The 12,519-nt window shown below is 36.6% G+C and overlaps 1 protein-coding gene across 1 annotated transcript; it reads right to left on the bottom strand.

The window, feature by feature from the left end:
* Window positions 1-230: 230 nt before the first annotated feature.
* Window positions 231-12,134, bottom strand: MMP13 (matrix metallopeptidase 13). Its single transcript, XM_040257839.1, has 10 exons — window positions 12,002-12,134; window positions 11,671-11,912; window positions 10,332-10,480; window positions 10,032-10,157; window positions 8,147-8,308; window positions 6,607-6,724; window positions 5,494-5,627; window positions 4,394-4,553; window positions 2,498-2,601; window positions 231-1,577 (listed from the first exon to the last, which is right to left on the bottom strand). The coding sequence occupies exons 1-10, from the start codon at window positions 12,119-12,121 to the stop codon at window positions 1,477-1,479; spliced, it is 1,416 nt and encodes a 471-aa protein (XP_040113773.1). The 5' UTR covers window positions 12,122-12,134; the 3' UTR covers window positions 231-1,476.
* Window positions 12,135-12,519: the final 385 nt, after the last annotated feature.

Here is a 12,519-nt window from a genome sequence, read left to right as displayed (position 1 = left end):
GTACAGTTAACACTAAATTTGAATTTAGGGTCTTTGTACAAACCAAAGAAACAAAAACCAAAAACAGTAATGAGCTACATTCACCAAGAAACATATGGTCAGAAAAAGGAATAATTTAAATAGACATTCTTGAAGAAAAATTATACCAAATTATATAATATATATAAAATACATATTTATATAATTATATATAAAATTATACCAAAAGACAAAAATATACCATATACCAATGTCTGTTGAAAATATCTTTTTATTATAAACAACATGAACACTAGCTAATACACTTTGCATGTACAGTATACTTTCTTTTCTTTGCCTGAATTTTTATGAATATGATCTCTTAACACAATGGTTCTTCCCTTCAAGGCCATTTATATATTCAACAAGTACCAAGTGAAAGGCACTGTCAAAAGTTATACAGGATTAAAGGGGAAAAAAAGGAGAAAAAAGGAATAACTTTATTCTTCAAGAGGACCATGTTTTCTTTATTTTAGATATCTTTGTTTTTTTAACATACACATTTCCAATTTGTAAGATGTATTTTCGACTATTTCTTTCAAAAACAGCTTATATATCCAAGGTAAACTGGACAGTTAAAACAATTTTAGATAAAATAAAAGTAAAACACTACTTTTAGTTTTAAATAATCAAATGATTTATTAAAAAAGTGATGCTATGGCCTTAGATTATTTTGTTAACAATTTTAGTTTGATGTTTCTGAAAGACCTGAAATATTTTAAATCCTGAAACATTTCAATACTTTGTCTTCTATAAATATGAAAAGGAATAACTGTCTTTGAAAGCAGTCTTTGAGTCACTGTCAAAAGTGAAAATTAAGCAGAAACCAAAGGCCTCATCTTCCGTCCTCACTGCTAGCCTCTGTCTCCTATCATTAGTGACTGTGATGTTTCCTTAGTGTCTGTGTGAAGAGGGGCATGTAGCTCCAAATATTTTTAGTGCAAAATCCAAATATTTCTTTGGAAAGTTGTCTAAAATGTATTTACTGTGGACATTTCCCTTTGGTTTATTTTTGTGTACGGATGTCATATGCTACCCCCAAATTTCATTTTCATACTATTTTAAAACATTTAGTAAAGATAAATCATTAATTGGATAAATGTATTTGCTTTTATGTCTTTGCAAAGTTTTCTTATAAATAATATGTTAAGTAACTCTCTTTGACACACCAGATACCTCATTTTTGATGGGAATGTTGCCAGCTACTGCCTCTACACAGCACACAAGAATTAGATGATTCATCGAGATAATGAATTTCATGACTTTAAAATACAATGTGGTTCCAGCCACGCACAGGTGTATAGATACTAAATAGTCAAAGATAACTTACTGAAGCTCGTTCACAGAACTAAGCTTCCCCCGATATCTCTCCTTCTCCCATAACTCACCCCCCAAATGTCTGGAAGTGTTATCTCAAATGCTTTCCAGGATTTAAATAACAATATTTTAAAACCACTTTTAACACCACAATAAGGAATTTGTTGGCATGACTCGAACAATACGGTTACTCCAGATGCTGTATTCAAACTGTATGGGTCCATTGAAGAAATAGATATAACCTATAAGAAAAAGACCAAAAAGATTTCAGAGTCTGAAAATAAAATTTTACTCTAGCTAACATTAAAATCTCAATCTGTTAGACTCACTTTTTAAAACATTTCAATGCTTATATTATAAACACAACTAATGCTTTAATTTATTGCTTATAATTTAAAGGGGGAAATGTATAAAGCTTTCTAGCTCTCCTAAAATGTCACCTCAAATTAATTGCTGTATTGGCATGAGTTCCAGTTTGGAGGTTTGAATTTTTTTTTTTTTTGGCCACGCCAAACTGTGAAAGCACAGTCTAGACCTCCAGGGAATGACCCCAAATGCTTGAGTTATTGATATTGGTTATTTGTTGCAAGTTAGAGATAATGTCCTTTTTCATAATTAAAGCAAAAAACATTTTATATTTATGATGTTATTTGTCTTCACATATAAAATACTCCCCATTCATCCCTGATTTTAATTATGGCAATACTTTTTGCATCTTGTGTGCTGTGCTTAGTCTCTCAGTCGTGTCCGACTCTTCGCGACCCCATTGACTGTAGCCAGCCAGTCACTTTGGTCCACGGGGATTCTCCAGGCCAGAATACTGGAGTGGGTTGCCATGCCCTCCTCCAGGGGATCTTCCCAACCCAGGGACTGAACCCAGGTCTCCTGCATTGCAGGCAGATCCTTTACCATCTGAGCTACCAGGGAAGCCCTCAATATCTTTAAAGTTAAAGTCGTGTTTAAGATTTGGCATCTTTTATTCATAGAACTAGCAGTCATTAAGTTAAGCTCTTATTTATTGTAAGCATATTAATTTTCACTTGCTGACTGTGTAAGTAGTCACAATAAGTAATCCTTTAATTATGCAAGGTTTTCATTAGTGAATCTAAGTTCTAACTGAGGGGCTACAGAAGCTCTCCATTAAGATCAGTGAAATAGTTACCATTTTTCTGGTAGACAGCATCTACTTTATCACCAATTCCTGGGAAGACCTCTTCAATGAGTCTGGGATAGCCTTTATCCATCATATGGTTAGTGTCATCATAGCTATATAATAAGAAAAAGAAGCTCTTAAGTGGGTTGTAGGTAAATTACTTTAGAAATAATACAGTGGATATAATGGCAACTTTCAAAATTGACAGTTTCCAATTTTTAAGTCCATTCAAAACATCTGGGAGTTTTTTTAAATTAACAATTATAATACTGAGTATATAGTAGATACCTGGTGACTATTTTGACTTGCCTAAAGGCCTTGTTTCTAAAGATGGTTATAAACTCATTTCCATCTCAAAATTTGTATATCTGTTATAAAAGTATGTTATTAGGAAAGCATTTTCAGAGTCAAATAAATATGTTTCTGGATTGAACAATTGTCTATTGATCTCTCACTATGTGTAAGACAACTGCTAAGAGCAGCTGTGGATACTAAACTATTTAAGGCTCAGTTTCTGCACAAGGAAGTTACAGAGGCAAATGTACTAATAAAGAGAGGGTGGGGAGCATAGATTTCTCCTCCTGTAACTATATATTCCACACTCCTCTTCCCCAGCACCTCCTCACACTCTAGCCAACCAAACACATTCTGAAATCAGCCTAGGAGAACAACCTCCCATGATGCACTGTTCCTACTGTTACTGATGAGAGTTTTTTATATTCTTGAGATACATTCCAATAAGTAAAAGCTGGACCATCAAGAAGGCTAAGACATACACAGATGACATTGTAACACTAGGCAATAGGGGCTAAACATCATGAGAGAACATACATGAGATGTCACAGAAATTACATGAGAAGGGAGATAGCCTTTGAATGGGGTGATCAAGAAAGATTGTGCATAAAATGGTACTTCAAATTAAGTTTAAACAATGGATAGAATGTCAAGAGGATAAATGTAGGGAAAGACCTCTGGCAAAGAAAATTGGATAAGGGAAGGTTATGTGGAGATAAAAGCACAAAGCTTTTGAGATATGGTAAGCAGTCCATCTTGACCAAACCACAGACCTCATATAGGATAAAGGGACAGAAACACTAGACCAGGTAGACCCTAGATAGTACTATTTAATAGTATTGTATTTAATTTAATTGTATTTAAAGTTGTGAGTGTCATTATCAGAAATAAGAAGTCAAAAGGTAAAGATGGTATATACAGGAGTGTGTGTGTACACATGTATGCATGAGTGTACGTGTGTGTGTATAGAGGAAGTAAAGCTACCATTTTAAAAATTCCAAGTTTTGAATACCTATGAGATAATCATCCCTGAACTGACTTGGGTTCACAAACATTGCCAATGTCAACGCCGCCTTCAGCTCTACACATGTTTCAGATAGGCCAGTCCTACTTGGTTTTCACAAGGGTCTGGCTTTACAAAGTATAAACCTGGCAGCTTCCTGGCCAACTTCTGCACTGGACCAACAGACTGGAAATTGCGGCCCTCTTTCACTCAGTCTTTCCCTGTACATATTCATATGTTTCCTCTGGCCCCAGAAGATGGACTTGCATGGAAATTAGGAAAGGATGACAAGAAAGAGAATCCAGGAGAAAGATGAAATGAGCATGTCAACATAAGAGAGATAGCTTTGCCATGGCTTACATACAACAAAGGACTAAGAAAGAAAAGTGTGGCCCAGAGGGTGTGAGAATTATATGTGCATTTTTCAAGGCTTGAGACTTTCAAATGCCTGTCTTAGGGGCTACTTGCAGGAGCTATCATGGAACATAAATGATTGACTGGTTTAACATTTAAAGTAATACATGAGAAATAATTTTAAGCAACAGGAGACACTCGAGGCTCACTTCGCCCTCTGACAGACGATGGGGGAGTAAACATGGCTGACATACCTCCAGACTTGGTTTTCTGAGAAGAAGAGTGTCTTCCCTGAATCCTCAAAGTGAAGGGCTGCGCTGATCTTTTTAACGTCTTTTGGAAATCCCAATTCAGATATTTTTTTGGGATAATCTTCCAGAATATCATAACCACTAAGTGCCCAAAATTTTCTGCCTAGAATAAGTGAAAGAATCGTTTTATTATTCAAGGGACTCTATTAAAACTCACATATGTAGACCTTTACTTTAGCAAAGAGAAAATCATTTTACACATTTATAAATAAATTAGTCAATGTTTGTGGTCACCATATTTAAGGAACACAAAAGTATGAGCGTTCTTCAAAAATTAAGATCCCAATTTCCTAAATGTAAGCATAGCCAATGGAATATTATAATTAATTTGATTATTAACTCTGAATATTAAGATTGGAGTTGGGTTAAAAATACATTACGATTCCTACAGAAATAAGCAGCACAGTAGGAAGAGGAAATTAGACTGAAAACTCAAGTTTTATACTGGTACAAAAGTTGTCAGCTTCTCTAAAAAGTAACTTCATTATAGCACTAATTGTAATAGTCACACAATAGAAACAGCATTAGTAGGATCTATGTAGCTAATACAAATTATGATCAGGCAGCTGGAACAGCAATTTGGGAACCTGTGTCAAGGGAACAAGTAAAATATTAAAAGGCATACATACTATGAATGGAAATGTTTAATATATGTTTTACATATGATTAGGGACTAGATAATAAAGTGAGAAAATAAATTGACCTTTCAGAAGGAGGAATTATGGATAATTTTTTTTGAATTGTTAAGAATGTACATTGTTATAACATTTTCTCAGCAAATAATTTTTAAGAGGAACTAAGAGAAACAAAGATGGATATGAGTAATAATGCAGACTTTTTACTTGTCAAATTGAGGACACTTGGTTTCAGTTGGACACTTGGTTTCAGAAAGGTTTCGGGTGCTTTCTGGCTTCCATTTTATTATACTTGATTCTTAATTTAGACATATTTTTGACAATGATCATTTTATTAAATCTCTGGGAGCTAAAGTTCATCGCTGCCTGCTCCAGGCATATGCAAAGTTTCGCTGGTGGAAATCTTACCTCTAAAGATGAAGATAAGGTCATGAGAAGGGTGCTCATAGGCAGCATCAATACGGTTGGGAAGTTCTGGCCAAAACGATTTTGTTAAAAACAGCTCTGCTTCAACCTGCTGAGGATGCAGCCGCCAGAAGAATCTGACACAAAAGTAAAACAGAGTTTGCATCATTTCTTTGAGTTCAGTGTTTCTATCCTTCTAGCCACTTGTCTCCACATCAGTACAGATAAGCCAGACACAACCATTCCCTATCACCTGTGAAGGGGCAAGATTTCCACTTCCCTTAAAGTGCCAGTAAACAAGCTCTGTTTGTCTTAACTCTAGCCTAAATACTGAAGTCTAAAAGTCTCACAGAGCCTTTGTGAAGGCTCCAGGTCCTTTGTGTGCTGGGATCATTCTTTGTCAGTTTTGCATATCTTGAAAGTGGCAAGCAAATATGCCAGGCACTGTGTCAGGCTCTGGAAAGAAAACATGACTGACACAAACTGTGCTCCCAACATCTCATGGCCTGGGAATCTGAGATAAGAGAAAATACTGGGGCAAAATGAAATTGGAGCTATAGTAGAAGAGGAAGGAATGCTACTGGACCACAGATGAGAGAATAATACAGATAATTAACAGATAGTTAAACAATGGATTAATGAGTAGGTGAACAAATAAGGATATTAAAACAGTATCAAAATTAAAAATTGGTATTTTGTTTTTCATCACCTATAGATTTAGGCTGTAACATGCTCATATGTTACCAGAACCAAAGCTTTCCCATATCAAAAGGAATTCATGTGAAATTATGAGTAACAACTCACTAATATAGTAATTGATTTCAATTATTGTGTTTTGTTAAATAAATAAATTGTATTCCTATATATATTTGGTTATTTTTATAAGAAGAAGATGTAAAGAAAGTTGTACAATGCCAAGATTATCCATTGAAAGGTAAAATGTTTATCCATCAGTTATTTTATTTCACCTGATATACGTAAATAAACGGTCCAAAGGTCTGTTATTTTTACTAACTTCACCTCCTTTGGAATCCTGACGAGATGTTTTGGTAATCTCAGACATGACTTCAGAAATGTTCGTCGCATGCAAGTTTCATAAAGTAATACCAAGAGTACCTGTCTTTAAAGATCAGTGTTTCTCCACGGAGACTGGTAATGGCATCGAGGGATAAGGAAGGGTCACATTTGTCCGGCGTTTTCGGATGTTTAGGGTTGGGGTCTTCATCTCCTGGACCTGCAGTCATGAAATGAGTTAAGGAAGTGACTGAGGATGACCTGAGGATGAGAGGAAGGGCTTCATCCAGGGAGGGCAGTGGGTCCTGCCACCTCCTACATAATGCGCCCAAGAACTTGTGATCCCACCTCCTTCCTCCAGGGCTACCACGGTCTTGCCTGTGGGATGTCCCCTTCTGTTTCCAACTTTAAAAACCCTTGAGAATCATCTCAGCTCCAAATCCAGCTTTCTTGAAGCTGGTGATAGAAACGGGCTGGGGGAGCAAGAGACTTTGGGGAAGCTTTCCCCATGCTTTGCACAACCTATTCACAGACTTCTCCCGAGAAACACATTGCTCTCACAGCCACTTCTGGAGGCATGTCATCTCCGTGGGAGCCCTCCTTTGGGCTCTTTCTCGAGCCTACTTGACCAGCTGCCAGCATCAGCTCACCTTGCTTTAGAGTTTATCACTGTGCGTCTGCATCTCAGTGAAAAGCCAGGCCTTCAGCCACTTTGGTATGACTTGTAGCGTGTTGGTAACTTTCCAACCAGCTCACATGAGTGCAAAAGGGTTGCAGGACATAAAATAATTCTAAGCTTCTTCTTCACTACCTGTGTCCTATTAGTTCTGTCATGAAGTCCCTCAGCCAAGATACAGTAGAAATAGTAAAAACTGCAAAATTCTGGCCTCTGCCTTCACGAGCTATTGCAGTAGATTTAAATCCAGAAGAGAAAATAGCTTGGGGCTGGCCTGACCGTTGTCTAATCTCTGTGTTCTAGAAGTGTTTACACTGATGACTGTGTACTATGGCTGTACTTCTATTTATGGTAGGTATTTTTGCTTGTTTGGGTTGAGGTTTAATTATTTTGTAAATATTATTGAAAATTTGGAAGGAAAATGAAGAAATTCTTACAAATGTTCACTGTAGATATTGGTTAAAAATTACCACGGGCTACTTGAATGATTTCTACTGTGGTAAACAGGAGTAGTTGAAAGAATACCCACAATTTATAAAAGCTGGTTGAGATCTCACTTTCTCCCTGTGAAAGCTACCCCCAAAGCTGTGTTCCTATCTAGCTGTGTTTCACCCAGCTGTGTTACTATAGATATACTATTTAAACTCTACAGCCTTAGTTTCTTCATTCATCAAATGAAGAATAAAATATTGCCATTTCTTATGTCAGAGGTATCGTCAGGATATCAAAGGTACCTTGCAATGTATAAAATACAAATACAAGGAGTTACATTCTACAAAAACTTTGGGGAATGGAATATTTTCTACCTGAGCAGGTAGATTGATATTTAAAGAAAAAATGAGCATGCTTCTCCAGGTGTTACTAGCAAAACCAGGACAGTAACATTGGTAATGGTAAATTCACTAATAATTTAGAAAATAAACGTGTATATGTCTTCTGCTGTCAAGCTGATATATCAGTAGTTACCATAGAGAGACTGAATCCCTTGGACATCGTCATCAGGAAGCATAAAGTGGCTTTTGCCAGTGTAGGTATAGATGGGAAACATGAGTGCTCCTGGGTCCTTGGAGTGGTCCAGACCTAAGGAATGGCCAAACTCATGGGCAGCAACAAGAAACAAGTTGTAGCCTGTAAGGAAAGAAAGGAACTGAGAAAACAAAGTTCTCCAGTGACCAATTCACAGAATAAATACTCTTTTCTTTGTCTATTTATTATGTTGTCATTTCTCCTTGTCTGTTTGACACAGTTTTTAAAGTTAATATTCAGTTGCTTAAATGAAGATTTAAAACGTTGATTTAATCATTATAAATAATTTGGTAAACCTTTGATTATAGCTGCCTACATAGATATCAACAGATTGATTAGCAATCAATAAGGTTTTATTGTGAAGACACTAGTAATCCTGATTTGCTCTTTGCTTTCTCATGTCAGTGAGGAAAGTAGAGAATGATGACCTTAAATGGAAACTCATGGGGGGAAAACCTAGGGTGATACATATCTAGGGTGCTGCCTAGAAAATCATCTAAATAGGAGCCAGCAATCAAAGGTATGATGACCAAGCATAGAGAACACATTAAATATGGTCTCCAGGAATCTACTTGAGAACAAATTCCTACCAAATGCTCCTTTCCAGTATACCTCTATACTCTAGAATTTAAAGAAGCAGAAAGTGTAGACACGATTGGCCAACCTTCCTCTACTGTTGACGACCACTGTGTCTCTGTGTTTACATTATTTCCTTTAGTCATTCTTCCCACAAATTTTCGTTGCTTCTGGTATTTTAAATTGGAAAAAAATAAAATATTGAAAGAAAAAAACACATGAAAGCTGGAGCTGGTGGTTTCAGTTTGACCTTAAATACCCTTTGCTGTCATAGCCTATACATGAAGAAAGTACATAATCAACTTGGTGAACTGTGCAGACTGCAGCATGATCATTCATCAGACCCAGAATTTACGCAGGAACCAAAAACTGAGGCTTACTGTGACTATGCCTTAACAATACTAGGTGTTGCTCTTTCTTCCTAAAACCATTCTTATCTGTGAAATATTCAGACTTTAAATATGCAAACGCCCACCTTTCCCTCCTAAGACAGATGGCAGCATAGGCATTGAGACATTGATTATTCAAAGCCCAGTTTTACTTTTTGGAAAAAAATAATTCCTTTTTTTAAATGAATAGTAAAGACTAGATGTTTTTGAGGACTACCCTCTAACTATCACAATTAAGAGTCCATATAGCTCCAAAATTAAATCCTAGTTGGAATAATTTGGCTTTTCTGCCTAAATTAGCATTCTCAATTCTTTTGAGTCTTTAAGATTCAACTACTGACTGAATTCTCTCAACAGTTTCATTTTGCTTTTGTAAATACATTTTAATCTGGTTTGTCTCAGATTTTCTGAAGTAAGAAACTATATTGATTTGCTAGAGTGGTATTTGTAAAAATCAGTGGAACAGACAAGTCTAAAGAAGTAATCATATAACTGAGAATAGAAATATGACTGGATTTGTGCCGTTAATATTTCTACAAAGAAAAAAACTATTTCAGCTCGCATCCAACTTATTTATAATCCTCATATTTAGCACTAATAGTTTTTAGAACAGAAAGCATTTTGATCCTATTTCAGAGTTAGCTAGAATCCCTCAAGCCACTAGACTAAGTAGATTTTGCTCATTTTTAATGTTGCATATTGGCTTGTAGAAATGCCATTTGTAGAAACTAAGATTATTATACTTATTAAACTTTTTTGAAAAATATAATCAAATACCAAATAGAATTTACAGTATGCTTCTTAACTTCTTTTTAGTGGGATCTGATAATCATGAATTATATCATTATAAGAAATATTACCTTTGGAACTACTTGTCCAGGTTTCATCATCATCAAAGTGAGCATCTCCTCCATAATTTGGTCCAGGAGGGAAAGCGTGAGCCAACAGACCAGAGGGTCCATCAAATGGGTAGAAGTCACCATGCTCTACACACAAAAACAAGAGTTAAGAATTTAATTATAGCCAGTGGTGCCTAGCCCAGGTGCTTGGTGAATTTTTGTTGAATTCTGTAAAAACTAATGAGTACCAGAAAGAAGGAATAAAAGAATGGAGCCAATAGTAGAATATAAAAATGTTCAAAAATTATTCTGCATCATTACCTTTAGTTCCGAAAGAGATCATGATATCAGCAGTGCCACTGTGAATTCTGGTAAAATTCAGAGGTGTTACATCAGACCACACCTTGAAGGCTTTTCTGAAGGCCTTTTCCACTTCAGAATGAGTCAGATCAGGTGTGTAATTCACAATTCTATTTAACAGAAAAAGCTTGAATCAAATTTTTGGAAAGTGAAGACTCTTTTAGAATATATTTTCTTGGAGTACTGCTTTTCAACTCAAAATGCAATTGCTTCTCTAAAAGTTCTACTAGAGGTCCACTGTTTCGAATAACTTCTTAATTATGATGTTATACAAAGACATATAATGCCGTGAAGAATTTGATTAGATACTTGAGAATCTCCAAATATTTGACATCTTAAGTTTAAAGTATTTAGATGTTTACTAAAACTTATATGGCTGCCATGCTAAAAGTTTTGTATCACTATGGTCTAAACAAATGAAATAGTTCTGTAAAGTTCATGAGAGTGTGAAACTCTCCATTTTTAGCACTCTTATAATAAACATGACTGTTACATTTTCAAATTTTCTTGAAACTACTCTTTTATTTTGATTTTATATCTGAAAGAAACATATTTAGTTTTGTAATAAAAATAATGCTGGCTTAATGCAACAATAATATATAATAGATATTATAAGATATTCTCATCAACAGTATTAAAGTTACTCCTATCTCTCTGTGTGTGCTCTGTGCTTGATCGCTAAGTTGGGTCTGACTCTTTGCAACCCCAAGACCGTAGCCTGCCAGGCACTTCTGTCCATGGGGATTCTCCAAGCAGGAATACTGGAGTGGGTTGCCATGCCCTCCTCCAGAGGATCTTCCCAACCCAGGGATCTAACCCAGGTCTTCTGCATTATCCGAACCACCAAGGAAGCTCAAAGTCACTCCTGCTGCTAAGTCACTTCAGTCGTGTCCGACTCTGTGCGACCCCATCCATAGATGGCAGCCCACCAGGCTCCCCCGTCCCTGGGATTCTCCAGGCAAGAACACTGGAGTGGGTTGCCATTTCCTTTTCCAATGCATAAAAATGAAAAGTAAAAGTGAAGTCGCTCAGTCGTGTCCAACTCTTCGCGACCCCATGGACTGCAGCCCACCAGGCTCCTCCGTCCATGCGACTTTTCAGGCAGGAGTACTGGAGTGGGGTGCCATTGCCTTCTCCGCAAACTCACTCCTAGACCTACTTAATTTCCAGTTTAAAATCTAAGGCCTACTTAAAACAATGGGACAACACATGTTCTGTAATCTGTAGCTTGTGCCGAAAATTAGACAGTTGATAGTACAAAAAGCAACAAATATTAAAGAAAGAATAGTCTATGATTTACCTGTAGGTTAAGTTCATTTTGGACCACTTGAGAGTTCGAGGAAAAACATTGTATTCACCCACATCAGGGACCCCACATCTTGGTTTTTTCATGATGTCTAAGGTGTTATCATCAAGTCTGCCAGTCACCTCTAAGCCAAAAAAGGACTGCATTTCTTTAAGCCTGTCAATCACAGAGCTTGCTGCAGTTCTCTTCAGGATTCCAGCAGGATTCTGAGGATAGTAGTATGATTTCAGGTAGCTCTAAAAAAAGGAAAGCAAAATGACCCTCTTTAAAAGAGAAGGGCATTTATGAGACATATCACATCACTGGAATTGTTAAAATACTCTACCTCTGCAAACTGGAAGTCTTCCTCTGACAAGTCTTCAGAATCTCCATCATTGGGAAGAGGCAGGGACCAACAAGCCGTCCAGCTGCAGAAGAGGAAGCCAGCCAGGACCCTTGGGTGCATCTTGGATGATCGCGCCTGGAGGCAGCTGCCTTTTCCCAGACAAGTACCTTTACTTTTATAGGCTTATGGTGGTGAGTCATCAATTATGGACAAGTTTCAACTTCCTAGTCAGTTCAAGGTAAACATGCTTACATGGCACCTTTTTTTTTTTCCTCCCAAGAAGTGTGGTTTGTGGTAGAATTTGAGGGAAACATAATATGAGGGCTTCTCTCCTTTCAGCAGGGTCTCAAAAACCATCTTGCAAAATAACAGCCTCAGCATATTTATGGCTATTGTGGGAAGAAGCAGAGAGTAAAATTTTCACTTCACTTGGCAAAAAAACTTTCCCCTTTGCAGGAGATTAACTACTTTTTCTTTTTCTGATAAGACTATCAAAACAGTACACTTACTTCCATAAA

Source organism: Oryx dammah, unplaced genomic scaffold (genome assembly GCF_014754425.2).
Source record: "Oryx dammah isolate SB20612 unplaced genomic scaffold, SCBI_Odam_1.1 HiC_scaffold_17, whole genome shotgun sequence".
In the NCBI taxonomy this organism is placed as follows: Eukaryota; Metazoa; Chordata; class Mammalia; order Artiodactyla; family Bovidae; genus Oryx; species Oryx dammah.
The sequence above is the reverse complement of the archived record's forward strand: the minus strand, read 5'-3'. Positions and strand labels throughout refer to the sequence as shown.

Excerpts from the sequence above, each read along its gene's own strand:
- MMP13 (XM_040257839.1), bottom strand. The coding sequence starts at position 12,121 with ATGCACCCAAGGGTCCTGGCTGGCTTCCTCTTCTGCAGCTGGACGGCT. Across the intron at positions 11,913-12,001 it reads AAGACTTCCAGTTTGCAGAG|AGCTACCTGAAATCATACTA; the intron begins GTAGAGTATTTT and ends TCCTTTTTTTAG. Across the intron at positions 5,628-6,606 it reads ACACTGATCTTTAAAGACAG|ATTCTTCTGGCGGCTGCATC; the intron begins GTACTCTTGGTA and ends CTTTTGTGTCAG.